The 27,064-nt window shown below is 51.6% G+C and overlaps 2 protein-coding genes and 1 long non-coding RNA gene across 3 annotated transcripts; all 3 read right to left on the bottom strand.

Moving 5' to 3' along the window:
* Positions 1–512: 512 nt before the first annotated feature.
* LOC122383833 (amiloride-sensitive sodium channel subunit beta-like) lies at positions 513–13,739 on the bottom strand. The gene is made up of 15 exons (XM_043370629.1): positions 13,616–13,739; positions 12,664–12,741; positions 9,127–9,300; positions 7,787–7,998; positions 7,553–7,577; positions 7,144–7,227; positions 6,447–6,639; positions 5,969–6,104; positions 5,554–5,721; positions 5,042–5,131; positions 4,718–4,850; positions 2,857–2,929; positions 2,040–2,147; positions 1,127–1,422; positions 513–756 (listed from the first exon to the last, which is right to left on the bottom strand). The coding sequence occupies exons 1-15, from the start codon at positions 13,737–13,739 to the stop codon at positions 557–559; spliced, it is 2,094 nt and encodes a 697-aa protein (XP_043226564.1). The 3' UTR covers positions 513–556.
* On the bottom strand, positions 13,739–19,189 carry LOC122383812. Its single transcript, XR_006256900.1, has 3 exons — positions 19,136–19,189; positions 14,408–14,450; positions 13,739–13,812 (listed from the first exon to the last, which is right to left on the bottom strand). It is a non-coding gene; the product is annotated as an uncharacterized LOC122383812 (long non-coding RNA).
* A 2,150-nt stretch (positions 19,190–21,339) lies between these two features.
* Positions 21,340–26,097, bottom strand: LOC122383832. Its single transcript, XM_043370628.1, has 4 exons — positions 25,754–26,097; positions 25,272–25,530; positions 24,074–24,184; positions 21,340–21,387 (listed from the first exon to the last, which is right to left on the bottom strand). Exons 1-4 carry the CDS (start codon positions 26,095–26,097, stop codon positions 21,340–21,342), a joined length of 762 nt encoding a protein of 253 aa, XP_043226563.1.
* Between the last annotated feature and the right edge of the window lie 967 nt (positions 26,098–27,064).

Below are 27,064 nucleotides of genomic sequence, written 5' to 3'. Positions count from 1 at the left end.
TGTAATGTAAGAGTCGTAGGACAGAAACCACGCACTGCTTTCAGCAGGGTACTTCGGCCGCAAGCTTGAAACGGAACAGAGTATACCCTTCTACATTAGCAATACCAAGCTGTCAGAATCAGCCAAAACTGAAACATATGTCGCCCTGCCCAAACTGGACGGTTCACCGCCCTGTTGAGCTCTGGACCGCTGACTGGCCAACTCCGCGCTGGGCGGCTGGACCGGCCGCTGAGAGGCGCCGCTGGACTGGCGGTGGCCGCTCAGGGGCGCCGGTGGATCGGCAGTGTCCCGGCCGGCTCACGGCTTCATCCAGGCGCGGTCGTTGACCCTGTCGGCCGGCAGGGAGACCAGGGTGCTGACGGCGGCGTCGGCCAGCCGCGGCGGTATCCACGGCTTCACCACCGTCTCCGGACGAACGTCGAACCGGTGTACCACGCGGATGTCTGCAACGGACCGGCGCGCTCAGCCTCCTCTGTCCGCCCCCTCTGCTCGCCCTCCCTCCCTCTCTCTGCCCGTCTCACCATCCACACGCCCGAGCGGCCGGCCGGCCGGCCGACTAGCGCCGCGCCTTGTGCGCCCTCTTGGAGCGCGACTTCTTGGCGTCGGCCACCTTCTTGGCGCGCAGCTTCCGCTTGCCGAAGAACGTGAGCGACACCTTGGTCTGCGCCTCGCGCTCTGCCTGCGGCGGTTTGGGCGGCGGCGGCTCCTCGACGACGGTCGGCGGCGGCCGCTCGAACGTGTGGATGATGGTGACACCTACCGGCCAGACCGCGAACTACAGTCAGCCCCGGCCCCGCCCGACAACGGCAGCGTTTAAAGGACGATTAGATCTACCGTGCTACCCCAGGAAGTGATAAATTTATATTGCTGACCTTTATATCAGTCATTTTTATTTTCACGTGGAAGCTCTCATTCACAGCCCAGCTCTGACTTATCTCCATTCCTCTTCGAACTGTGACTTACATCCCTACCGCCTGAGATGCGTCTTAGCCTGAGATGCGTCAGTTTTCTAGCCCGCACTGTGCCTGACGCACATTTTCCCCTCCGTACCCTCCTGCCAGCATCCCCTCTACAGCCCATTCAACCCTCTCCACCCGATCTTCCAGCCCCCTCCCCGCCGACTCACACTGCATGCCGGTGCTGGGGTCGGAGGGCAGCACCTCGACGCGTTTGATGCCGGAGCGGGCGGCGGCGCGCTCGCCGCGGTTGCGCCAGTTGCTCCATCCGCTGACGGTCAGCTCCACCAGGTACTCGGCCATCTCGACCAGCGTCAGCGCCGACAGGCCCAGGCAGAGGCCCATCACGCCGCCAATGTTGGAGACGAGCGACTCGACAGAGTAGGCGGGCGACTCGTGGATGTACTCGTACGACGGGTCCTCCAGGTACACCTGTAGTCGGATCGTGCTGTTCGAGATGTTGTCCCTGTGATGGCGGGCGAGGGAGACGCGTCAGAGGGCGCAGAAGATACCGGGGGGCCACAGGCATTGAGAGGTCGGCGGCAGCGTACACGGTGTGGGGATAGCGCTTTACGCCCCGCTACATTCAGTGTGTGAAATGATTTGCAGTATTACCACACGATTTCGGGATAACGCGGGTAACCTGGTAATAATTACTTCACTACACTCCACGAAACTCGATGAAAGATGATGATAGCAATATACGGCGAGCAGCCACAACTCGTTCAAACAAAACCTGCTGAAGAACAAAAACTCACGATTCACAGAGATCGGTGCCGGTGACGGATGGTTAACTCAAGATTAACTCGTTAACTCACGATTCACAGAGATGGCTGACGGTGACGGATGGTCAACTCAGGATTAACTCGTTAACTCACGATTCACAGAGATGGCTGACGGTGACGGATGGTTAACTCAGGATTAACTCGTCAACTCACGATTCACAGAGATCGGTGCCGGTGGCGGATGGTTAACTCAGGATTAACTCGTCAACTCACGATTCACAGAGATCGGTGCCGGTGGCGGATGGTTAACTCAGGATTAACGGCGGATGGTTAACTCAGGATTAACTCGTTAACTCACGATTCACAGAGATCGGTGCCGGTGAACTCGTCGGTGAAGTTGCGCATAATTCGGTAGTAGTGTTTGTTGGGCAGACTCATCGACAGAGCCTTCTCGTACCGGTCCTCACTGAAATCGGCCGAAACATAGGGCTGAGTGGGCGGGGAAATCCGCCGATACACAGGGCTGAATGGGCGGGGAAATCGGCCGAAACACAAGGCCGAGGGGGAGGCCGAAACACAGGAGAACAAACCGGGAAACACACATGTCGATAGACCGTAATATTCAAACAACACCTCAGCTGGCCATACATAACATTATGACCAGAGATGGTGTGACAAGGAAGAGGCTTGGAAGAGGCTTGTTCACACTCCTCAGATTCTTTGAAAATGCCGTAAAAGAGCGGTGTTCGGCTCCGCGGTATTCGCACACATTACTCTTTTTTTTAGCATGTCATGAAAATTATTGTCGACTCCCAGATCACCTAACTCGCGCCAGGACGGTCGTCGGTTTCGATACGCAAGCTCGGCATATGGGCGAGGACGACGGTGGCGTAACCTGCGCTACTGGGAGCGTAAACTGCGACAGAAACTGCGGCAGACCACCTAGTGAGGGAGCTGGAGCCGGAAACTTAGACAGGCACGCCGGGCTAGGATCGGGAACTCACAGACAAGCCGAATCAGAGACAGACTGCCAGGGGCTCACAGGCATGCCGGCCCAGGGTCACGGAATCAAAGACAGACAAGAGCCCGGGGCTCACACTCGGGCCGGGCCGGGAACTTGCGGGCAGGCCGGGCTAGGCTCGGAAAGTCACTGACAGACCGGGCCGGGAACTTACAGACAGGCGGGCGGGCAGTCGCAGGTGCTCTTGCCGCGGCTGAACTGGGATTTCACCTGCTGGCGACACCGGTCTGAAACACACCAATTAACGGTTAACAATCGACTTTTTAATCGGTATTTAACCGGTATCACCGAGGTATATAACTGATATTAACCGATGGGTGATACCGGTTAATAATCGTTGGCGTGCATCGTTACATGCGTCGCAGTAGTGGTTCGAGAGAGCCGGCAATGTTTCATATAAATTTGCAAATGATCCTCTCATATGACGATTTCTGATGCTTCTCATTCCACCGCAGTCACTCACCACTGACCACCTGACCTGCGGTGCTGTTGACGAGCGGGTCTCTGCGGTCACTGACCCCTGATCTGAGGTATGTACAGGGTGTCCCATAAGTTCGTTCTCACCTAAATTTTACGTTTTTAGGCTCTCTTGCTTAAAGGCACGCTGAAATTGGTTCGTAACTGAGCTTACGTGGTTGCCATGGCTGGTAGAAATATGCTCCACAGTAGCTAATTTCTGTAGGCAAAATAGTTTTTGCTGGAGAGCCCGCTTCCTACAGAGACGGCTAACGCCGCAACATAGAGGTCTCCGATACGGGTACGTCTCAGTATTTAGTCAGCACGTGACCATTCGCGACTATTGAGGGTGATTGAGGCCTACCAGTCTGTAGCCAATGTCCATCGCTAACTCTACGCACAGTCAGCAGGTGACGCCGATGATTTGTCGGGAGTCAATCACTGCAAGTTTATCCTCTTTCCAGTCAGCCCTCAGGAGTGAGCCAAGTGGCCAAAACTGTGTGGCGCCAAAGTGGCCATCAAAAAGGTCAAAGAGTTAGAAAGTTGGTAAGCAGACTTTTCAGGATGGATTACCAGCTGTCTAAGAGGGTTCTTTCGGGGTACATAACTCAAGGTGACTTAAGCTTTGCTTACCGGAGGGCACAAAACAGTCAAAAACGTCTTAAAATGGCCAAACATGAGTCTCGTTATGCCTGCGGCTAAACAAAACTAGAGGGTTGATGACATCAACCAAGTCATCTGGACTAACTAGTCCACGATCGAGATGAAACACCCGTCCAAACCCGAAAACAACCCCATAAGGGCGAAGGAGGAGGCCTCCGTTTCGTCCCGTTATTTTCCTATGCAAAAGGCCAGGGTCACTGTGTTGTGGGGTTATAGGCGTTCTGGAGTTGACCAAGTTGCAAGTGGCAACCCAGAAACAGTTTTGGGAAGCAGAATGCTTTTCCAAGAACATCTAGGAGGAGTTTCAGCCCTCAAGCTGAACTCAAACCGCGAGTATGAACACATTTATAGAGGAGAAAATGGCATCCGGGAGGTCGTAGGCCCATCTTCAGGCAAGACAGTGCATCAGTGCACAGGTCAATCAAAGCTTAAAAGCTGTGCAAGGAGACTGTGACAGGCGTTTGTGGCAAGATCACATGCCAGGCACCTCATCGGATCAAAATTTCATAAAAATTTGTTGGTTGTGCTGAAATTGAGGCTCGTCGAAGCGTAGCGCTGTTCCAGCCTCGAGGAGCTCACGGCGCATGTCAAGTCAGTCTGGGTTAACTTTAAGCCTGCTATGCAGCCAAACATGCCGGTTGGCATGCCGCAGCATGTATTCATGTGTTTGCCTATTAAATGGGGAGCACATTGAGGGGTCATAAATATATCAAAACGCAATGTACTCTGTTTCACATGCAAACATAATGTGAGAACGAACTTATGGGACACCCTGTATGTACCGGCGTACCGCTGGCCGCTGACGACTGACCTGCGGTGCTGTTGACGAGCGGGTCGCTGCTGTCACTGACACCTGACCTGGTGTGCCGCTGACCTGCCGCGCCCCCACTACTGACCTGCGGTGCTGTTGACGAGCGGGTTGCAGCGCGCCAGTCCACGCGTCAGCCCCATGGTGAGGTCGCGGTTCACCGACTCCATGCATTGACACTGTGTGCGGATGGCGTGCTCCACACACCGCTTCTGACACGCCTGTCAGCGGGGAGGAAACCTCTTCTCATCAACATGGCAACGATTCCCAGGCATAACCACGATTACCGGGATTGATGTTATTCCGCTACTAGATTATTGTTGCAGAATCAGCACGCCGCCATGTTTCGCTCGGACGCTGACCCCGCCCGCTGACCGCTCGGCTCCCCGGCGACCCGCTGACGCGCTCTCACCGTGGTCGTGTAACGCAGCTCCCGGCCGCCGAAGAACTCGGCGAACTCGCGGCACACGCCGTGCGGCGGGCCCACGCGGTGGATCCGCTTCTGTAACGGGTGCAACAGACGTCATCTATCTATCTGAGGTCACGCCCGATGATTACCGAGATTGTGATCGACAGAGGAGACGTCATAACTGCTCTCGCTCCGGAAGGTCAGCGAGACCATGATCGGTTCAGCTTTGGTGTGGCTCAGTGACGAGCGCCACAGCTGCGGCATGGACGTCAGGAGATACAGTCGGGAAGGGTGGCTGCAAGTAACCTAACATCTTCCGCTATTGGCTACTGCCAATAAACATTGTGTGCTGTTCATTTAAATCCCTACAGTGGTAATCCAGCGGCCTCTCTTCTGACCAGGGTCGGCAGACCCGGGGGTCGTTAGCAGCCGGCCCCCGCCCTCAGGGCTCAGCGCCGTCAGTTACGCACCCTGCTGATGCCGCCCTCCCGCCCTCAGCGCCGTCAGTTACGCACCCTGCTGATGCCGACAGCGGTGGTGAAGCCGGGCACCACGCTGAAGCCGCGCTCCTCCGGAAACGGCAGCTGGTCGGTGGGGTGCACCACCACGCGCACACCCACGTCCGGGGTCAGCAGCGACGAGTAGTGGCCGGCGTCCACGTTCAGCGTGACACGCAGACCCGCCTGAGGACGGCACCGGGCACGGGACGCGTCACAGCAGAGGGTGGGACGGCACGGCACGAGACGAGACACGATACGTCGTGTCTCGTCATCATACGTCAAACAACATACGTCATCACACGTTTCGCCCAAACGAGATGTCTTTTCATAACGACAGAAGGCACGCCTCGTCAGATGGTACGACAGTGTGAGACATGTCACGCCACACAAACGTACACACGCCGCATCCATGAGTGTTCCTGCCGCCCACCTTGGAGCCGAACGTCCTGGTTTTGTTGGGCTTCACGTGCTCCAGCTTTCCGGTGGCCTGGTTCCAAGCGTAGCGGAACCCAGAGTTGAACGTGAAGCAGTTGCCGTAGCCATCACTCTGCCATTGGTAAAAGTCCCTGTGGACAGCGTGCATCACTTAAACACTGCACTTATCGAGTGGTAACAACGTGTGGTTTTATTTTATCAGCTTAGCACAGGCAACAGATAATGGGTTTGTTTGATATAATTATGTATTTCAATTCATTGAGACCTATTGTCGCGTATTCTTTCCAGCCATTTTCAATACGAATACCTTTAATCAGGCCGTTCTTCAACTGCTACCTCACTGAGACGATTCCCAATCGTTTCCCAGACGACAATAATCCCTTAGACCGTTCCACATACGGACCAGCTCTCCCTCCGACCGTTCCCTCCCCCCCTCCCTCCCTCCGTCCTCCCAGCGCGGCCCCGCGGCGTACTGGTGGGAGCACTTGGCGTCGTCCAGTGTGCAGGCCGTGATAAACTGGGCGCTCTTGATGCCGTACTGCTGGATCTCCTCGACGCTGGGCGTGAAGGCGCGCTGCATCACGCTCGGGTCGCCGTGCGTGCGCCGCAGCGACTGCACCAGCTCGCGGAACGACTTGTTGTTGCCCAGCTGGTTAAAGACGGAGTCTGAGGGGCAACGTTGGCGCAGGAAGGTCGGTAATGCGTCCGGCAGTTTTGCGATTACGTGTAAGTACTGCACGCATGGGTAATGGGTGCTACCAGGCACAACCAGTCTCGATGAACTGGTGTAATTGGTATTGACTATCGATATTAGCAGCGTGCTGTCAACAAATGCCGAGTACATTGACCGTTCTATGAGGTTAGCACTTCACGTCCGTTCGTGAATAACCGCTGTTTGTAAGGAGTTGGGCTCTCGTGAGAACCGTTAAACACGCTTAAACAGCCGTTATTTTCTGGAACCGCAGGAATTCAGCGTACGCGACGGCGTGTGCTGTGGACGGGTACCGCACCGATACGGCGGCGTGTAACAATTACGCCTGGTGGTTGGATGGTGGCGCTATACTATAAGACCGGCTCGAGTATTCCTGCAACATACCAGACACACCCGGCCCTATATTTCCATTCCTTGTGCTCTAATAGAGCTATTTTTGTGGCCAAACAGTAGCTTACCCTCCTGGTAGCAGCCATATTGATTGCAGGTCATCTGACACTTGCACGACGGGTCGAAATAGGTGATCGAGTAGTTGGATGAATCTAAACGATAAGCAGAACGCGTTAATTACCACTCATTTATCATTTCAAACAAATACAATCAATTCTAAAACAAAGCGTAGCAACAAGCATAACAAAACGTAAATGCAACGGCATTTATGCCAATTAAACATAAACATTATTGGAGCAATTTGCGCGTAATATTAAAAACACTCGTGGACGACCGAACTAAGATTCTGTCTATCATTTACCTACATCAGAGAACAGTCGACCGTTTGCACGTGACCAAAAACTCTCACATTTACTGTCAAGGGTGCCGTGTAAGCCCCACAGATATATCCACCAGTAAAAGCTACGATAGACTCACCAAAGTTATAGCCTTCGTACATCTCCTGTGACAAAGCGATCACACACGTCAACCACATCACCATTATTATAACGAACTCGAGAAGAAGTTGCATATGAGGGCATACATTTCTGGTTATGTAGTAAATCAGTAAACATCCTTCACAGTTCATTTCAACTAGACGACTTTAACGGCACAGTAACCATCGAAAGTAGTAACTAGCCTCTTGGATGACTGGGTGCAGCGCCGACTCACCGGTTGGGCCCAGGCGCCGGGTACCTCGGTGGTGTCGGCGGAGCGGCGGCGGCGCACCAGCACCAGCCGGCGGCGCGCGCCGGGCACCTCTGGCTCCGTCAGCGGCAGCAGCCGCGGCACCCCGCCACCGGCGCCGGCCGCAGGGCTCCGCCTGGGGTCAGACTGAGAGACGCGCGCCTCCCGCTTCCTTCTGAGACTCTGCTCCTCCACATCTGAAATCAGAGCCATCGCTAAAATGTGCGGCACTAGCCGGCTTGGTGTGACATAACAACACCGATTGACTGGTCGGCGTTTTTGTTTTCTGTTGTTCCAGTTCCCGATCGGTAACCTAATAAAACTGGGGACGAAAAGTACCGCGGCACCCACGGTGTAAGTCAATGATGATAGGTAATGTGTCGACAACAGCGCTGAATAGGCTGTTTACAGTCGACAATGGATAGCACACCATTTTCATAAATGCTACATCAGACAAAAGCTTACGGCAACGTTTAAATATGCCCTGATTTTGGATAAACGCAGAAAATGCTGCTTGCAGTAAAACGCGTCTGAAGTGACACTGACACTACAGAATACCACTCACGATAAAAAAATGGCGAAGTCCATATTCAGGTGGACCATAGCTAAATTACCAAGGCCCGAAACTACACAAGCAATCAATTAACGGCACAACAGAAGCCAACAAGCTACCAAGCTTTTTGATAAATGTGTACAGTAGACGGAACTTCCAGAATATAGGAGTGAGTAGTAGCGTGCTAAGGCTAGCGTTAAATGTTAACAGTATTACTACACTTAAAATTAGTCATGCCGCCATAAGTAGCTCATATATTAGGTAGAATATGGCGCAACGAAATGAAATGATAAAATAAGACGAAATGGGGTCATGGTAATATGTTACTCTAGCGTACCTGGAGGTATATACAATGCACTGCACAGTGTATGTACAATGTATATTGTACGGATCACTACACAACGTATTTGAGGTTTCGATATACCAAAACTATACACGCACTTAAAAAAAAAATTAAGGCTTAGCCAAATTCCCAAATGAAGGCCATGGAAACTCATAGCACCCTGCACTGATTAGTACCAAACTTAATGCATTACACAGCATGGGGGGGGGCTAATTCTAGGCTAGTCAATCATCTATACGAGGGCCCCGAGCTGCTTTAATATTTATTTCATGACCGTGGCATCGTAATTGAGTTCCAGCTTGTTCTGGCCACCCTGGTCACGCATACCCCTTTGTAGTGGACTATCGCGGTCCCTGGAGGACAGAGAACGCGATGTGCCGGGCTGTGCTGTGTTGGAATGTAGACGTCGGCGCGGTGCCGGGTGCTTACCGGTCTGAGTGGCCTCCTCCCCCGCGCCGCTGGGGGCGGGGCCGTCCGTACCGGAGCCGCCCGCTGTGTCGGCCGTCGGACCGGCCGGGTCCTCTGCGCCGGGGTCGGCCGTCGGAGTCTGAGCGCCCTCCGAGGCCCCACCGTCCGGCACGTCAGTCGAGTCGCTCGCAGTTGCTGAATTCATGGAAACGAAATAATATCGTAGTGTTAATGAAAACAACGCGTGCTAAACAGCCACAACCACAGATAACAGTAGTACTGGATTGGAAACAGGATTCCGGTGGCTGCAGTAAGAGGCCGAAAACAGAACCGAATATTTCGTGCCCGGACTTCGATATCTTCTCACACAGGCAAAAAAAAAAAAATTGGTTTATGTGAATGAAACTTATAAAGAAGCAATCTAGCCGTGCTCGTGTTTATTGCTGCATTTTTTTTTTTTGCATAATGGCAACTTATTTTACTAAACGTTGCTGGTTACACTTTCCTCACCGTGGTGAGGGAACGTATGCCACTGATTTGATTATAATGATTTCCCACTCTCATCCACAAAAAGTACTTGTACATGGGAGTTTTATCTCTTTATTTACATGCTAATCGACACCAGTCCTGTCACAACGAACCATCCAAACGTCACAATTTAAACCAACGCCACAAAACACCCCTTCAAGTGTCACTTCGCTTCGCCAGCCCTCCCAATTTCATCAGCGACCTTACTTCCCCGCCTTACATCTTCTTGACCCTGCTGAGCTTTGGCCTCTTGTCGCTCCTCGATCGGGTTGCACCTGGGGTGCAACCAGATTGCCGCTGGGGTGTCTGCTTCCTGGCTTTCGATGGACAGCACTGTCTTGAGTGTCTGCCTCACTTATCAGTTACCATGTTTCCACACTTTCCAGCAAATAGATTGAAAACCGTCGCATACATCTCTGGAAGGAGGCTCCTAAGGACGTCGTGGCTATCATTGCAAACGATTTCCGGTCAGTTCGACATCCCGGTTTACGACTATCTTCGTCACTTCTTGGTTGATCGCAGACCAGCAGCTGGTTCCTGTTAGCTTCCGTCTTCGGCAGTTGCCTCCAAATATGGCAGATCCTCACGGTGAGGTCGATGTCTTCCTCGTCTTTCTCCAGTCGTACCTCCCGCGGCGTAGCCCCAAGATAGATCAGCAGCCTGGCGGAGGCACCGTACTTGTTACGCCTGGTGGCCGAGCGTGCCAAGGCGCCAGAGCTGTGTCCCAGGGAGGCCTTGGCGCTGTCATCCAGGTCCTCCATTTCAGTGGATTTCGCCACTGCGGCCACTGGCTCCTGGATGACAAGAGCACCATCCTGCTGTCACTCCTGCTGTGATGCTGATGGTGCCATTCGGGCGGAGGCGTCGGCGGGGCTGAAACGTGACCAGTGACCACCATCTGAGGTCCTTAGTTCAACTTCGGAGTACCGCCTCATTCTCCAGGAACTGTCGGACACTCGACCAGTTGTAGTTGCCACCTGATAGCTGACATTGTCATTCGTGAAGAACGCATCGGTCTGGTCCTTCATAACCTGCTTCTGGTGTGAGTGGCATGTGGATGTCATATGGCTAGTTTCGCTGGCCGCTCGTGCACAGGGGGCATCGCGTAATCCACGCTGGTCAATACTGACAGGACTGCGCCGCTCTTGAGCCGACGGCGCTGTCCCTGCATGCCGGTGCGAAATGACCGATCATCTTCGAAATCTTCCTTTCTGAAATGCAGCTCACACATGCAGCGGAATAGTCCTGATTTCACTCAGCCCGGTCACGGTGACCCATGGCGCCAACCCACTGAGCCTGTAGAAATGTTTCGGTTAGAAAAGCGAATAGGTGGCATGTGAGACATCTCCTGTTTTAATCTTTTGTTCCTCTTGGTTCGTTGGGTTGTAGCTAGAACGGCAGTGTTTTTTACCGCTCATTCCCCTCCTCAATTGTTGATGTACCTATACGTATGTCAGGCTTTGCACCACACTTTGTTTTCAAAAGAAAACACCACGCATTGTGCCCTCTAAATAATCAAATTAAAAGTGAAATACTTTAATTTTTTAAGCAAATGAAAGTAACATTGGTAGCTTCGATTTTAAATGTAAACGACAAAACACAAAAATGACGATTTCTTGCAATACACAACACACAAATTATCCACCCAGCAGCACGCGAGAATCCCATTTTGGCGCCGTCGCATAAAAACATTCGGCCTCTTACTGCAACTGCCAATATTCTGTTTCCAATCCAGTACTACTGTTATCTGTGCCACAACTCATACCTGATGGCCAGCGTTGTATAATATTAAATGGTGGTGCGGACTGTACTTAGCCATATGTTCATTATTCATGACAAAATGAATAATGTACCTAACGACGGGAATCATTGGTCCCATCGTTCAAGTCGGTAAGAAAAGCGAAACACTGCCTTGGCATACAGGTATCATAGGCTACCAAGGACATCAACTAAAACAACAAGTGTGTAAAAGCACTTCAGCTTCCCAAAATTACCACCATAACGTAAGAATGGCGATTTCCTACGGTTTATTTCCCTGATTGCCAAAAAAGTGTAAAGGCCTGGCTACACTATGCGTTTTCTGCGTGCGTTTTTGCAAGTTTGCGTGTTTTGCGTAATATCGTTCTAGGAAAAAAGTTATAAACAATATAATTTTTACTTTGGTTATATACAAAAGCTAATATAACTCTTATGTAACTAAAATTTAAGGTGAAAAACATCACAAAAACGTAATATCGTTCTTTTTTCTAGAACGATATCACGCAAAACACGCAAACACGCAAAAAACGCACGAAGAAAACGCATAGTGTAGCCAGGCCTTAAGTCGTAAGAGCATCACCAAATAATTGACGAGAGAAGATAAAACGAGGCAAATGACACAAAACTGATACCATACAGACAATAATACAGGTAAACATTAACGATAAGAGATGGCTACAACGTTGTGTCCATTTTTACTTCGTTTGTATTGCAGCCCCGCCCAAAATACGAAGCGGTCACCGTGAAAAGAACACAGGTAATACCCACCTATCGTGCCGTTTGTCGCTTCACTTCATTGATGCATGCATGCATCATAGACGTGTGAATTTCTCGAATGCCTACTCCTTACACTTCTGTGTCTGTCTGTCTGTCTGTCTGTCTGTTGGTTGGACGATATTACAAGCAATATTTACTTTTTAGTTTTTGCAATATGCAATATTTACTTAGTCATTCAGAATTATCATTGAACCCAGATTAATCGAATCATATCACGAATGAAGATCTTAGGTGTTTTAAACTTTTGTATGACTATTGACTTAATTTTTCAATATATATCACTCAAGAAACTCCGAAAATATTATTTCATATGTTTTAAACTTTTGTTTGCAGCACAAGCTCTCAAACTGAACGCAACAGAAAGCAAATCAAACAGGCCAAAACTAGGGCACATAATTTGCCTGAAGTATGGTGTGAGCTCAACTTCTCTCGGCGCATTTGGCTGTGCATCCACATGATGACGGCGCCCTTCAGCGCGGCCGCTGAGGTGCCTACCGTCAAAGGGCGGCGTGGAAGCGTCGTAGAAGGTGGACTCTGCGCCGTCCGTGGCGTCGTAGGTCCCCTCCGTCCCGCCTGTGGGAAGACAGACATAAAGACAGGCGCAGCCGCCGTGGCCGGGAGGGCAGACAGACATACAGACATGCGCGGTCGCTGTCGCCGGGAGGGCAGACAGACATACAGCCAAGCGCGGCCGCTGTGGCCGGGGAGGGGGGGGGGGGACATACAGACTGGACAGGAGACATACAGGCGTGACGGTCGGCAGTCAGTGCAGTTTTACTCGGAGCCAGCCGCCACTCGACTAGTGACTAGTGACCCACAACTCTAACACCCTGGACGTGACATGGCAATAGCACGTCCGGTAAAAGCAACACATTATTAGCGAGTCGGGTTCTAGCGGCTTGGGGTACTTCATACCTCCGAAGGTACATATTTGACGATAAAGTTGATAAAGTATGCGCGAGCATGAACCTGCTGGCCTAGACAAAAGGCGTGCCAGGCTACTTCAAAGCACATTGTTTTGAACTACCGTTATGTTGAAACAATGCCAAGCTTTTACTTTACAAAGCCACACACATGGTGATGCGAAAGGTCGCTTTAACATCGGGTCTGAAATATTATGCATCATTCGAAGCAGCGTCACAAGAGAAACACGATTATGGTAAGACTTACACTACCCTTGAAGCATCGCATAATACAAATGCATTGCACAGTCGTTCACAAGCAGACAATATTCTACAAGCTCTATGGGTTAAGCGACCGAAGGAGTCAAAGACCACGGATCTCAAGACGAGCGGCATTGGCCCTGTCCCACCATTCTACATCAGATTCAACAACAAATATCAGCATTAGCCGTTTTCATGACGGTACACAGTTGGTGCAGATCAGGTGCAGATTTAGTGCAGATTTGGTCAAATTAGGTTCAGTATGTTTCTTAGTGTCGGCTTACCTCCATACCCGTCTGTGGTGTCGTGCGTCGAATACGGATCCCCGGACCCGTACTCCGGCTCCATCCCGGACCCGGACCCGTACTCCGACTCCATCCCGGACCCGGACCCGTACTCCGGATCCATCCCGGACCCGGACCCCGGATCCATACCGTCCTCGTACATCCACATGTAGTCGTACTCGTAGGCATCGTTCTTCCTGAAATGTAACGATTTGTTGGTCATATAGATTACAGAGCATCGCCAATTTAGACCAAGTTTAGATCTAAAGATTTAGATTTAGATTTAGATTTTAAATAAAGATTTAGATAGATAAAAACAAATAGTAAGTTAGATTTAGTTTTAGATAAAGATTTAGATTTTAGATTTAGACCAGTTTAGATTTGAATTTTCGAGACACGAGTCAAATAAATACCAGAGATTGCGGCTTTAACAGAATAGGTGATGCTAAACGCTGGACGGATCACCTACCGCCGAGGATTGCGCTGAGGATTATTGATCAACTGCATATTCATAAGAGTCCCGACGAAGCTACTGCTAGGGTCGAAATTCGAATCGAAGGTCAATGTCAAGGTCAGCTCACCATGGCAGTTATTTGTCGAAAAGACAACATTTACATTGAAACTATAAGACACATGCTTAACTGGAATGCGTACACCTTTTATTCGACGTATAGTTTGCTAGTGGTAGTGACATTGTTGTACTACCATGAATTATACCATAGCTGATCCGACCTCAGTACGTACGTCGACAGAAAAAACTTTGCAAGTTTCATTGATCCAGTTCATACTTACGAGTAATAGCCATCGAATTCAGATATGTATTCGCCACAGTCCACTGAAAATGGAAGCAATTAGTTAGAGTAACATAAACAGCAATACAGCGAATCAGTTAGTAAGTATCGTGACAAGATAACATCAACACCTGAGCCGGGTGCAAGCCAAGTCGGGTGGTGTGTTCATGGTGCCATTCGCAACAGGTCCTGCTTGCGGCACCACTCAACCACCCAACCATTCAGATACAAAGCTTTATTCGATTATAAAAGGTGATCAACAGCGACAGCGAAAGCCGCCAGACAACAGGCGGGTAGCCGTACCAAAAAGTGGAGGGCGGGGCCCTCAATTGACGTGACTTATGTCATCGCTATCGGACCTGTATGATAATAGCTAAAAAATAGAATAGTTATATAAGACTTAAGAGCATTCTCCCCGACCTAAAACTGAACGTTTCTTCCATGGGAAAGTTGTGGCGGAGCTCTAGGTAGAGGCAGCGACCGAAAGCTCCTGCACAAATGTGCGGTAAACGGGGCCGAATCCGTGCCATTGATTCCTTGAAACTCCCCCCCCCCCCCCTCCTCTCCCCGGAGGCAGTTCATGACACTGGACGGGACAATTCAGCCTGCCGACGTGAGTAACACGAGTGACAGCTCGGTTCAGCAGCTGTGCCGCCGAACGCGGATGTCGTGCGGCACAGCCTACCAACGCAGTCGGTAGGAGCGCGCCGCCGGTATATGATATTATGATATGTATGTGGCAGACTGCAGTGACAGCGACTGCAGTGGGACGGGATGCAGCAGCACACACAGACTGACACAGACTGGGGCGACACACAGTGACACAGACTGGGGTGATACACAGTGAAACTGCAGACTGGTGACGCACACTTACACAGACCATGACACAGACTGCGGTGACAGACCGAATCAACGCACATTGTCACAGACTGACACTACAGACTGGTGACGCACACTAACACAGACTGACAGAGACTGCGGTGACAGACCGAATCAATGCACATTGACAGACTGCTGTGACACCCACTGACACAGGCTACAGTGAAATACAGTGACACAGACTGACACAGACTGCGGTGACAGACCGAATTAAAGGGACCCTCCCACCTTAACATTAGATTTGAGTTGAGATAGCCAAAATGGGGTCCCTGGCTCCATAGGCGTAGGAACAGGGGGGCCAGGTGGGCAAGTGCCCACTGCCCACCCACTTTTCGATGTGGGGGGCCAACCATGTGTTTTGGCCCACCCACTTTTTACTCGAGGCCCTCGTCTCGATTTGAGAGGACGTCGTCACCCTCCAGAATCTCGGTAAAAATAAGTTCCACGAATCCCCACGCACGGACTCCAAGGGGCCGTGATGGATCCAAGGAGGCCCTCTGTTCATACTTGTCAGTCGAAGCCCCTGAGACTGATGGCCTGAGAGGCCCTAGTGGATCTGAGGAGGCCCCAATTTCCACACTGGTCTGGGGAGGCCCCTGACACTGGCAGTCTGGGAGGCCCCTCTATCCACACTTGTCAGAGGTCTGAGACTGGTGGTCTGGGAGGCCCCTCCATCCACACTAGTCAGAATAAATTTAGGCCCCTGACACTGGCGGTCTAGCCGAGGCCCCCTACGCTCACTAGTCAGAGGAGGCCCCTCTATCCTCAATAGTCATAAGAGGCCCCTGAGACTGATGGTCTGGGAGGCCTATCCATCTACACAGTAGTCAGAGGAGGCCCCTGAGACTGATGACCTGAGAGGCCCTTATAATCACACCAGGCAGAAGAGGCCCATGATTCTGATGTATATATAGAGGCAGTATCATGGGCCTCTTCTGCCTGGTGTGATTATAAGGCAGTATCATGGGCCTCTTCTGCCTTATAATCACACCAGGCAGAAGAGGCCCATGATACTGATGGACTGAGAGGCCCTTCTATTTATACTGGCCACAGGAGACCCCCAAAACTTTCGGTCTGGGAGGTCCCTCAATCCGGCACCAGTCAGAAGAGTCCCCTGAGACTGATGGCCTGGGAAGCCCTTATATTCACACTAGGCAGAGGAGGCCCCTGAGACTGATGTATGAGAGGCCCTCATATTCACACCAGTCAGAAGAGGCCCCCGAGGCTGATGGCTGTGAGGCCCTTCTGTTCATATAACTGGCCACTGGAGGCCCCTGAAACCGGTGGTCTGGGAGGGCCCTCTATCCACACTAGTCAGAAGAGGCCCCTGAGACCGATGGTCTGAGAGGCTCTTATATTCATACTGGCCACAAGAGGCCCCTGAGACTGATAGCCAGAGAGGTCCACTCCTAATGAATCTGAGGGGGCCCTCTATCCACATTTACACTTTTCTAGGGAAGCCCCCGAGACTGATGGTCTGAGAGGCCCTTTTATATATACTGTCCACAGGAGCCCCCTGAGATTAATGGTCTGAGAGGCTCTTCTAGTTATACTAGCCAGAGGAGGCCCCTAGGATTGATGGTCTAACAGGCCCTTCTATTTATACTAGCCAGAGGAGGCCCATGAGACTGATGGTCTGAGAGGCCTTTCTATTCAAACTAGGCAGATGAGGCCCCTGAGAATGATAGTCCGAAGAGCCATGCGGCGGCAACTGACCGTGGCCATATTTCGGCTCGGTAGGGCCCCACAGAGCTCATGAGAGCACCTCAAGGGCTCCTAAGTAGACACGCTTATCCCCACGTGCCACGCCGGCTTCTGAAGGCTCCTTGTAGGCATCTAAGGGCCCTTTCCGGCCTCTAACGGCTCTACCCGACTGTGATGGCTCCACACCAGTGTTTATGAGCGCCACACAGCGGCGCCTTTGAGGGTCATACTAGTGTCTCTTAGGGCCCTATATCGGTGGCTCTGGGGGCCCCACACCGGCGCCTCTGTGGACCACCAGTACCACACCTGTGCATCTCAAGGCTCTATAGGTACATCTGAAGGACCCACACCGACACCTCTGAGGGCCCCAGACCAGTATCTCGGAGCTCGGAAGGCCCCACACCGGTGACTCTGAGGACTCACCGGCTCCTGAGAGCACCATGTTGATGTCTAACGGCTCCACAAGGCCACTGAAGGCACCACACAAGCTCTCGCTGAGCTCTTATGTCCATGTACCGGCCTCTGAGGGATTTAAGCCAGCGCTTTCATAGCTCCACACCAGCAATTGTAAGGGCTTCACACTGAAGTATCTGAGGGTTCCACACCGGTGTCTCTAAGGGCCACATACCGGCACCTCTGAGGGCCCATACCGGCATCTCTGAGGGCCCCATACCGGCGTCTCCGAGGGTCCACATCTGGCGGGCACCCATCAGCGACTGAATGTCCCACACTGTCGACTCCGAGAGCCCCATCTGCGTCTGGGAGCAACATGCCGTCTCTAAGAACCACAGCGGCTCCTCCGTACGAAAGATGGGCGTCTCCATGCCAAAGGGGAGCGGTTCTGAGACAGTAGGGCACCTACGTGCAATAGAGGGGCGCCTATGAAGCCCATAGGGGCGCCTCAATGCGAAAGAGGTGCGCCTCTGAGGCCTACATATATGGGCTTCCACATGCAATAGAGGTCTGCAAATTGCAATTGATCAATGCCATGGGGGTGCATTCATAAGAAACAGGGGCGCCGGCATGGCAAAGAGAGGTGCCTTCAAGTGTCCATAAAAGAGAGACGCCTATGATAAAATGGGGGCACCTGGGAAACGAGGAAGACATTTGTGTAAGGGTTTTCAGGGGTCATGCGCCGTTTGCGGCAAATACATTCTAAAAAAAAATCGGAGGGAGGAACAAGTTTTAAAAATGGTGCGGACTTTCTGCACTATTCGCTTAAGCGGTTACGCCCCTGGGTACATCTGCCCAATCTCAGAAGCTAGATTTGGAGGTCATACTTGAAAGCAGCCAGCAGGACGAGGCAAAAGTTGGAGGCCCCTGAAAATAGGAGGCCCCCTGGAAAAGGAGGCCCCTTGACAGGGTGGCCCTCCCACTTTTCATGACGTTCCTACGCCCGTGCCTGGCTCACAATTACCGGTTTCGGCACTCACAAGTCACAACATCGAGAAATGCCTTAAATCGGAAATATTGAATTTCAAAATTGCAGCATTTTGATTCAGAGGGGCTAATGCATAGGAATACCCCTCTGAATGTGTGACGTCAGCGCAGATATCTAACGATTTTTAAATGTTTGACTAAAACGTTTTGTAGCACGCGGTGGTATATGCTGCTTTGCGCGCAACAAAAGCCGCACTTTCAGCTGCCAAAGTATTGCTTCCAAATAAAGTCGCTAGGAACAGCGGAGATCCCAAAAAGTAAACAAAAGTAAAAGTCTAATATCTTGAAAACCGGTGAATATTTTTCGGTGAAATTTGGTAGATATTCGTTTTCGCTCTTTGTGAACCGAGCGACATCACTTTCATGCCAATTCATAAACTTTTTTGAAGGTGGGAGGGTCCCTTTAATGCACATTGACACAGACTTCGGTGACATACAGTGACACAGACTGACACAGACTGCGGTGATGCACTGACACAGACTGACACGGACTGCGGTGACACATCGACACACAGACTGGCACAAAGTGAGGCGAGTCGCACGTTCACACCGTAACCTTGGTGATGCATAACATACATAGGTAGGTGGACTGCGTAATATAATATGCAATGGCGAAAAAATAGTCGGAATACGTTTTGAAATCGGTGTGAAATGATGAGTATTGGGTAGCCAGATTTATGAGTTGTAAAAAAGATCCGCTACTTACTTCCCTGGTCTGCAATGTCCTGTTCTAAGCTGACGATATCTCTGTATTTGTCCACACTGGCGGATCCAGGGTGTCAGCGCGGGGGGGGCATACCAGGTCACGGAGCCAAACCTAGGGTACCCCCAAATCCTGTTTTCTCATCGGATTTAGGCCACTTATTTTTCGTCATAGCCCTGACACGAGTTTTTTTTTTCTAAAAAAAAAAAACAGAAATTGTAGGACACCTGAACCCCATTGGCAGATCCAGGAGGAGGAGGCTTTTGGGACAAATACCCGGGCAGCGCCAGAAATCGACGAAAATTGGTGGGGCCGGTGGGGCCCTCAGAATGACTGGTGTACCTATAGAGCCGACCCAGGGCCGCCGGTGTGGCACCTTAAGAGGTACTGGCGTGGGACCATCAAAGCTATCGGTGTGGGTTAGGGTGCGTCAAAAAACAAATTTGTTCGATGGAACTTGAGCATTTTATTTTTCGGGTTACTTTTAGCATGACTATTAACTGTGTGGAGTTTGGTGTTTTTTCTCCTTCATTTACCACTGCCTCAAGACACTCCCGACAGGGGTGCAATTTCCCATTGACTTGCTAACGGCATAGACAGTATCGTTTGCCACAGCCGGCTAGGAATATAAAATATGATCCTGTACTGCCGGTAAAATGCCAATGATGCCGAAGTTGAGATTGCCAATCAATGCGACACGAATTGGAATAATGGTAATATGCTGGTAGCGAGTCACAAAGCATGGTAAAGTTCGAGATTCTGCTGGTGCCGGTATTATGCTGACAAAGCTGTAGCGAATCGTTCTTACGTGTTCCTGTATCGTTATTTAGTTGTGGCATTTTTGGACCTTTTTCATCACTTTGGGCATCAATGCACCACTCTGTTTTACTTGTTTTCTATTAAATTTGCTTCGTAATCGCCACGCGATGTGTGGATCGGCCATGATCGTAAATAATACATACATACAAGGACTCTTTTGACTTATGCCTCTGAACACAGCAGAGTAACACCAAACACAGTAACACCAACATACCGAGCTACTGTGCAGACACCATATTCTCGAAGTTGTTTGCAGCCATGTCTTCAAAATGCTCTTCGGGGCGACTTCAGGACCGAGTTCGAAGATTTTCGTGGACTTCTTCAGAACACAATGGCAACATATCAACCAGCAGGACTTTCGGCCTTGCGACAACCCCAAGGAAAAGGCTTGGAAAGCAGGCGCAGTCGTGTTCTGCGTGCGCGCTCTCCAGGCCGGCAAGTTCTTGCCACGGAACGACTACCGAGAATGCCTTCAGCTGTGTTCTCTTCCTCGGCGAATTTCCTCCCGGTGATCTGACGGGGGTCGACCACCACGCTCGTTGGATGTCGAAGGTCATATGCAGTGATACACCCTTAAGATCTTCCTTTTCCGCCATTACCTCCAACTGCGTCTAAAAGATCTTAAATCAGTCGAAGAATTTGCCACCTTCACTGCGCTTGTGTACGTTAAGTCCTGGACGGAGGCCTTTCTGCTGAATGAAGCGCTCACAAACGACTTTTCTCTCAAAAACGTCTTCAATCCTTCCAAGAAGGTTTTCCCTCGACTGCACAGTGCACAATGTGCGCATGCCGCGCTGAAGGCTATCGGTCGCCATCGGTACGCAGCCCCAGGGCTAGCTCCTCTGATCTTGTTCTCTAATCACTCGCCTCAAAGAGACTCGTGATCCTCTTCGCCTTCAGGGCGGCATGCGCAGTCGAGGGAATCCTTCGCGGAAGGCTTGAAGACGTTTAATGAGAAGAGAAACGTTCGGGAGCGCTTCATGCAGTAGCGGGGCCAACGTCACCGACGCCAGGTTCATTCAGCTTGTCCACCATGCATTGTGGACAAACTGAATGATCCTGGCCGACACTGTGGACAAACTGAATGATCCTGGCCGACACTGTGGGCAAACTGAATGATCCTGGCCGACACTGTGGGCAAACTGAATGATCCTGGCCGACACTGTGGGCAAACTGAATGATCCTGGCCGACACTGTGGGCAAACTGAATGATCCTGGCGTCGGTGACGGTGGGCCACATGCCTCCGGCGATCAAATCCGTCGTTGGATATCGCTGGATGGACTACCATGGATAGGTTCGTCAATGCGTCTTCGCACTTCTTCGAAATACTCCATTTTCCTTGTCATTTTCTCACGGTACTCCTAGGACGATACCTGGAGTTCTGGGATTAGGAGTAGACCACGACTACCAGGTGGCACGTGACACTGTCTAGGCCCTGAAGATCGTCAATAATACTGCAGAAAGGATACTGGCGCTCGTAATGACCTTCAACCGTAGAATAAGAAGTCAGAGTAGGGAAAACAGAAGCTGCTCCAGACGGTCAAGGAAGACCGGGAAGAGATTGCCGTATGCGAAGTAGATGACCGTCTTGAAGAAGTGAAGGCATCGCATGGGTGAACCAAAAACATGTTTCAAGGATTGTCCTCGCTTTCCCAATTGATGTCCGGAGCCTGTTCAAGAATTATAACATTTCAATATTTTCTGTTCAATTCTCAGAACGCCATAAGTTTTCGATATATGGAGCTTTTGGCCAATAAATGTATTGCCATGAGGCAGCACTTCCACTTGCGCGAGGACTGTTATTTTTTGTATGCGGCGTCTACTCAGTAAGTGGAACCGAAAAATGAGCATGCTCAAGATTTATCATCAACTTTTAGTTTCACCATATAATTGGTGACGCACCCTAGTGTGGGTTCCCCAGAGGCAGTGGTGTGGGACCCTCAGAGGCACTGGTGCAGGAACCACAAAGGAGCCGGTGTGAGCCCTCTAAGGTGCTGGTGTGAGGCCCTCACATGGACGCCGTTGTGGTGCCTCAGACACTGGTGTGGCGCTAAGCCCACACCATTCACAGATGGCTGTGTGTGGGACCCTTGGAGTGGTTGGTGCGAAATGCGAATGCTTAATAACCCAGTAGGACCTCTCAGAGACCGACAAAGGGCCCTCAGAGGCCGGTAACGGACCGTATGATGCCAACAATGGGCCTTCACAGGCCGGCAAGTGAGGGCCGGCAGTATCTTCAGGAGCCCTGTGGAGTCCTTAGAGATCGGCATGGTACTCTCAGACGCCGGTGGGGCCCTCAGAGTCACCGGTGTAGGACCTACAGAGTTACCGGTGGCTGACTGCCAGAGGCACTGGTGTGGGGCCCCAGAGGCGCCGGTGTGGGACCCTCAGAGTCGCCGATGTGGGACCTCAGGAGACACTGGTGTGTCAGAGGTGGCGGTGAAGGGCCCTCAGACGTGTCTGTGTGGTGCCCTCACAGTCGCCGGTGAAGACTTTCAAAGGCATCGTTGTGGGAGTCCTCACTCCTCAGAGACACATGCATGGGGGCAAGGGGTCTTCAAGAGACCAGCAAGGGCCAGCAGAGGCCTTCAGGAGCCCTGTGGGATCCTGGAGACCGGCGTGGTACTCTCAGGCGTCACTGGGAGCCCTCAGAGTCACCAGTGTGGGGCCCACTGAGTTGCAGGTAGGTAGCCGTCAGACGCGCCTGTGTAAGACCTTCAGAGGCGCCAGTGTGGGGCCCTCAGAGCCGCCGCCGATGTAGGGCCTTAAAAAAGATTGGTGTTAGTCCCTCAGATTGGCGGTGTTCGGCCCTCAAAGGCGCCGGTGTGAGACCCTCAAAGGCGCCGTTATGGGCCCTCAGAGACACTGGTGTGGAGCCGTTCCATGCGGGTATGGGCCAGGACTCTAATTAGAGCTGACGCTTAATAGGTCAGCAAGGTCACTCAGAGGCCAGCACAGGGCCCTCAGAGGCCGGAGTGGGGCCCTTATGGAGATGTGTGATATGTGGCGACCCAGGAGCCCGTGACTCCGTGAGGTGCTCTCACGAGTCCTGCGGGTCTTATCTCAGTCGAAATAAGGCACGCTTGGACCCTGAGCGGCCAATTGGCACTGCAGGGCCTCTCGGGCCCATAGGGCACCATGCATCTAATGAGGCGGCACGCGCCCCTTGTGCCCCCCCCCCCCCCCGTTTACGCTGCACTGGCTGTGGTCATACAGGTAAATCATATTCTAACCGTCCCTATTCCCAAGCATAGGCAGCGGCCGATTCCTGGTTTGCGCAATATGAGTGCCATCGTTAGACAATACCAGGCCCATGTCACTCCACTTTTGATGACATCATATGGGGGCCTCAGGACAATAATGGCGCGGCGCGCCACAATCGCTTCAAAGCTACTTGCCAACAGTTGCCATTTTTGAAATATTATTTTGAAATAAAGTTCCAAGTAATAAAAATATTGTAATAAAGTTGTTGAATAAATCGATACCATATCTAAAAACTTACTGAAAAATGATTTATTCATAGTAAAAATATAAGCTCGATGCGTTTTTACGTTGCTTTCCTTCAACTGCAGAGGTTTTTTAAATCGTCTATATCTTCAAAACCGGCCATTTCTTAGCATATTGCTGCTCTTTTTTATCGCTAGAAAATTAGTTGGACTTTCCAATGTTATGACATCAATGGTTGAGCGATATGTGTAGAGTGTCACCAACAATCTTCAAATGAAGTTAGTCATTTTTACGTTGTAAAGGAATGGAGTACCCCTATCGAGCATCAGGGGTGACGTCACTCAGGATCTGTCTCTGATTGGTCGGCGGGAGAGTGACTGTACCTTCTATAGATGGCCTTGGACAATACGGTCAAAAGGGTTGAAACTTGAAGCGGCATGACTGCCCTGTTGTAAGAACTAAGAAGCAACATACTTTTTGACAAAATAAAGCAATGACAACTAAATTGAGGTTACTTAAACGACTCTGATCACAAAAGTAGTTACATAGGAAGACTTTCTAATCCATGTTTATTTAGTTCCTCGTTATAGGCGTAAGATTTTGAACGGGGGGGGCATACTTGTACTGAATGCCCTCCCCAGGCTCCTGTCGGGGGGGGCATATGCCCCTAATGCCCCCCCCTGGATCCGCCAGTGTTTGTCCAGCTCCGACATCTTATCAGAGCTGAGGATGTTGAAATTGCAGATAGTGACGGACGGAAACTCTGGCGTGCTATCTTCCAGAATCTGAAAAAACCCGAATACAACTATAAAATGAACTGTTTGAATCGAACAAAACAGGCTTACCATTCATGCGTTAAAGCACGCTTCATAAGCAATATTGTTATCGAACACCTACAAAGGACTATATCGGTCATAGCGGACGGAGTGGGATAGAACGGACGAATACAATGGACGTTTCGCACAGCTCCCGTAAAAAAGGACGCATAAGCGCACCAAAATGATTAAGCATACAGGCACGCATACGTGCATAATAGAGCGATCTTATCGCCTGCATTCGTTCCCCGGGCATCGCCTATATCAGGGGCTCCGCCACCGGGGGGGGGGGGTATCACGGGGGTTAGCCTCTAATGATTTCACTTCCGTAATGCAGCCTATTGTGTGCAGCCTATTGTTTTTGTGTCAGACCTCTATTCAGACCTCTATAGTCAGACCTCCCTCTATTCTGAAATGGTGGCGGAGCCCTGCCTATATAAGAACGGACCTATCTGTACCGCAAATGTGCTTTTTAGGCAGCGACGGAGCCAGTCGAGTATTTCTTGGGAGGGGGGCTAATTAATTGTCGGTACGGGGACCCGCAGTTGCTACTGTACACGAACCCCAAGTCTAACCGTCTGTCCTGTCCAGTAACAACCGATAACATTGATATCGACTGCTGGTCCCTGTACAAGAGCAGCTGAGGTTTCCTGTGAGTACCCTCTGACAGCTTATCGTTGTTCCCTGTGAGGGTGCTGGGACAATTTACTCAGGGTCGCTGTACAGTAGCAACTGCGGGTCCCTGTACCTACCAGTTCCAGTCAAAAAGTTGTCGAGCGCGGGGTAACGACGATGGTGGTGCCCGATGCTTTTGGGGATTATACTTGTTAGAGTATATCGTCTTTATGAGGACACACTACCGGCAGTGACCCATTTTTGCTTACAAGTAATTATGCTATCGAATAGTGAGTAAATTAAAGAAAACATTCGTTCCAAAACTACACAAACATCGGTAAAATATGTAGGTGAATCAATTCAGACTGAATGCTTTCCCGCCACTAACCGGACTGCACGATCACAGGACATGCACGTATCCATGACTCACTCATGCACTCACCTCGATGGTGACCTTTTTGGGGTACCGGAGGTACTCGCTGAGTGTGGCGCGCACTTGGACCACGAGCGCGACCAGCGCGCCCACAACGACCAGCGCCCAGAAGAGGCGCCGCCAGCGGCTCGGATGGCGCATGATGTGCGGCACGCCGTGCGCCGAGCACCGGTCCAGCAGGAACCGATTGGTCACCCAGTAGGCGGAGGCGTGCCGCTCCTCGGCTGAGGGGCTCGTCACCGGGCCCTCGGCCTGGTCCTGGACTCGCCTGCAGGGTGCCGGGGGGAAGGGGTGAGGACGCTGGAGACAGGGCAACGGAGCAACTAGTGGAGCTTCCACAGACGAGGAAATATCTATTCGCCAACAACTTTTCTGAGCTGATCATGAAAGCGTAAGCATTTAAGTGGATGATTTCATAACGGATAAAGAATGCCTCAGCTTGTAACAGAAAAGTGCGGATTGACGATTAATTGTGTACATTTAAAACTCACTCGATGTACTGTCGGAAGGCGTTCATTTTGTCGGCCTTGTTCTGGTTGGAGAGCCACCTCTCGGCCCACTCGGGCGGCGGCTCCGCGGCGGCTCCCTTCTCCGGGTCGGAGCGCGCCGGCTCCGGCTCCGGCTCCGGCTCCGGGTGCACCTTGGCAGAGGCGCGCGCCCGGGCCGAGGACGGCGGAGAGGCCGCCGCCGCCGCCGACTGCGGCCGAGAGGCGGGCGCGTCGGCCGGGGCACCTCCGTCCGCCGGCGGAGCCCGCTCCGGCCCTCCGTCCCCGGCGGCTCCCGGCTCCGGCTGCTCCTCGACATCGTCCACCTTCAGGTCGTCCGCATCGGCCATCCTGCCGCCGAGGGACCAGCGCAGACGACGTGATAATGCGAGCACACTCCACTGGTCTGGCCGGCCTCCCAATCCTACAAGAGCGAGCAATCTCAGTCAGTTGCCGGCACTGCGTCCTCTCAGGCGCTGGCTCGGACTGGACGGCCGCGCTGCGCCGCTGACTGACGCGGTGCCGTGGAGTGTCGGACGCCCGGCGCCGACCGCTCGACGAAAGACCGCCGGCCGAGGTGGCGCTGCCCGAGCTGCTCCCTCCGGTGCGGGCGGACGCCTCCAGTACAACACCCCGTCGCCCCGGGGAACGACAACACATACACGCGCCGGGCGCCCGCGCCGCCCCGACACACAGGCATCATCATCAATTCAGTGGGCGATGCCGCCAATTAGGACCAACGAGGCCTGGGCACCGCCGTGTCTAGGAAATGTGACATTGGCGCGGGACAGAACTACTTTGACCTCCGCGCATAGACAAAACAATTTGCTTCACTGCAACGCAAATGTGACAGTTTCACGCACCGAAGCAGTAACCGAGTCCGTACGACGGTCTATTTATGTGTTGTGACTAAGGATTCAAATATTCATTCATGAACATTAATTACCATGTTATGGTAAATTGCAGGACATTTTGCGAAATGACATGACAAGAATATCACATCGATACAGAACAGACCTTACTTCGTAAATATAAAATGGCGTATCATAACTGCCGGCCACGGATATCAATTAATCTGTCCATGAAAATTAAAACACTAATGCTAAAGCGTACCTATGGCTGCGTACACAACTCACATTCATGTTCAATGTTAAGTGTTCACTGAGAATAATGGACCTTCCAAGCATCAGCTAGCAGACCAGCATACATACCATGTTTGAAACCCAGTGTGACTACTGACTACTTCTGTGGGCATTATTTGGTACATGCAACATGTCATTGATCCCAGACAAAATACACCAGCCATTTGAAACTTGG

This window comes from Amphibalanus amphitrite, unplaced genomic scaffold (assembly GCF_019059575.1).
Source record: "Amphibalanus amphitrite isolate SeventyFive unplaced genomic scaffold, NRLGWU_Aamphi_draft 000174F_arrow, whole genome shotgun sequence".
NCBI classification, from domain to species: Eukaryota; Metazoa; Arthropoda; class Thecostraca; order Balanomorpha; family Balanidae; genus Amphibalanus; species Amphibalanus amphitrite.
Note: the sequence above shows the minus strand (reverse complement) of the source record. Positions and strands in the feature narration are given on the sequence as shown.

What these genes read in the sequence shown, in the direction of transcription:
- LOC122383833 (XM_043370629.1), bottom strand. Translation starts at nt 13,739, where the DNA reads ATGGATCCGGAGTACGGGTCCGGGTCCGGGATGGAGTCGGAGTACGGG. An exon ending in GACGCCAAGTGCTCCCACCA is followed by an intron (nt 6,105 to 6,446) that starts GTACGCCGCGGG and finishes CGCTGTCCACAG; the next exon opens with GGACTTTTACCAATGGCAGA. An exon ending in GGCACCGATCTCTGTGAATC is followed by an intron (nt 1,423 to 2,039) that starts GTGAGTTAACGA and finishes CCGCCATCACAG; the next exon opens with GGACAACATCTCGAACAGCA.
- LOC122383832 (XM_043370628.1), bottom strand. Translation starts at nt 26,097, where the DNA reads ATGGCCGATGCGGACGACCTGAAGGTGGACGATGTCGAGGAGCAGCCG. An exon ending in GCCTTCCGACAGTACATCGA is followed by an intron (nt 25,531 to 25,753) that starts GTGAGTTTTAAA and finishes GGCACCCTGCAG; the next exon opens with GCGAGTCCAGGACCAGGCCG. An exon ending in ACTGGCGGATCCAGGGGGGG is followed by an intron (nt 21,388 to 24,073) that starts GCATTAGGGGCA and finishes GACGATCTTCAG; the next exon opens with GGCCTAGACAGTGTCACGTG.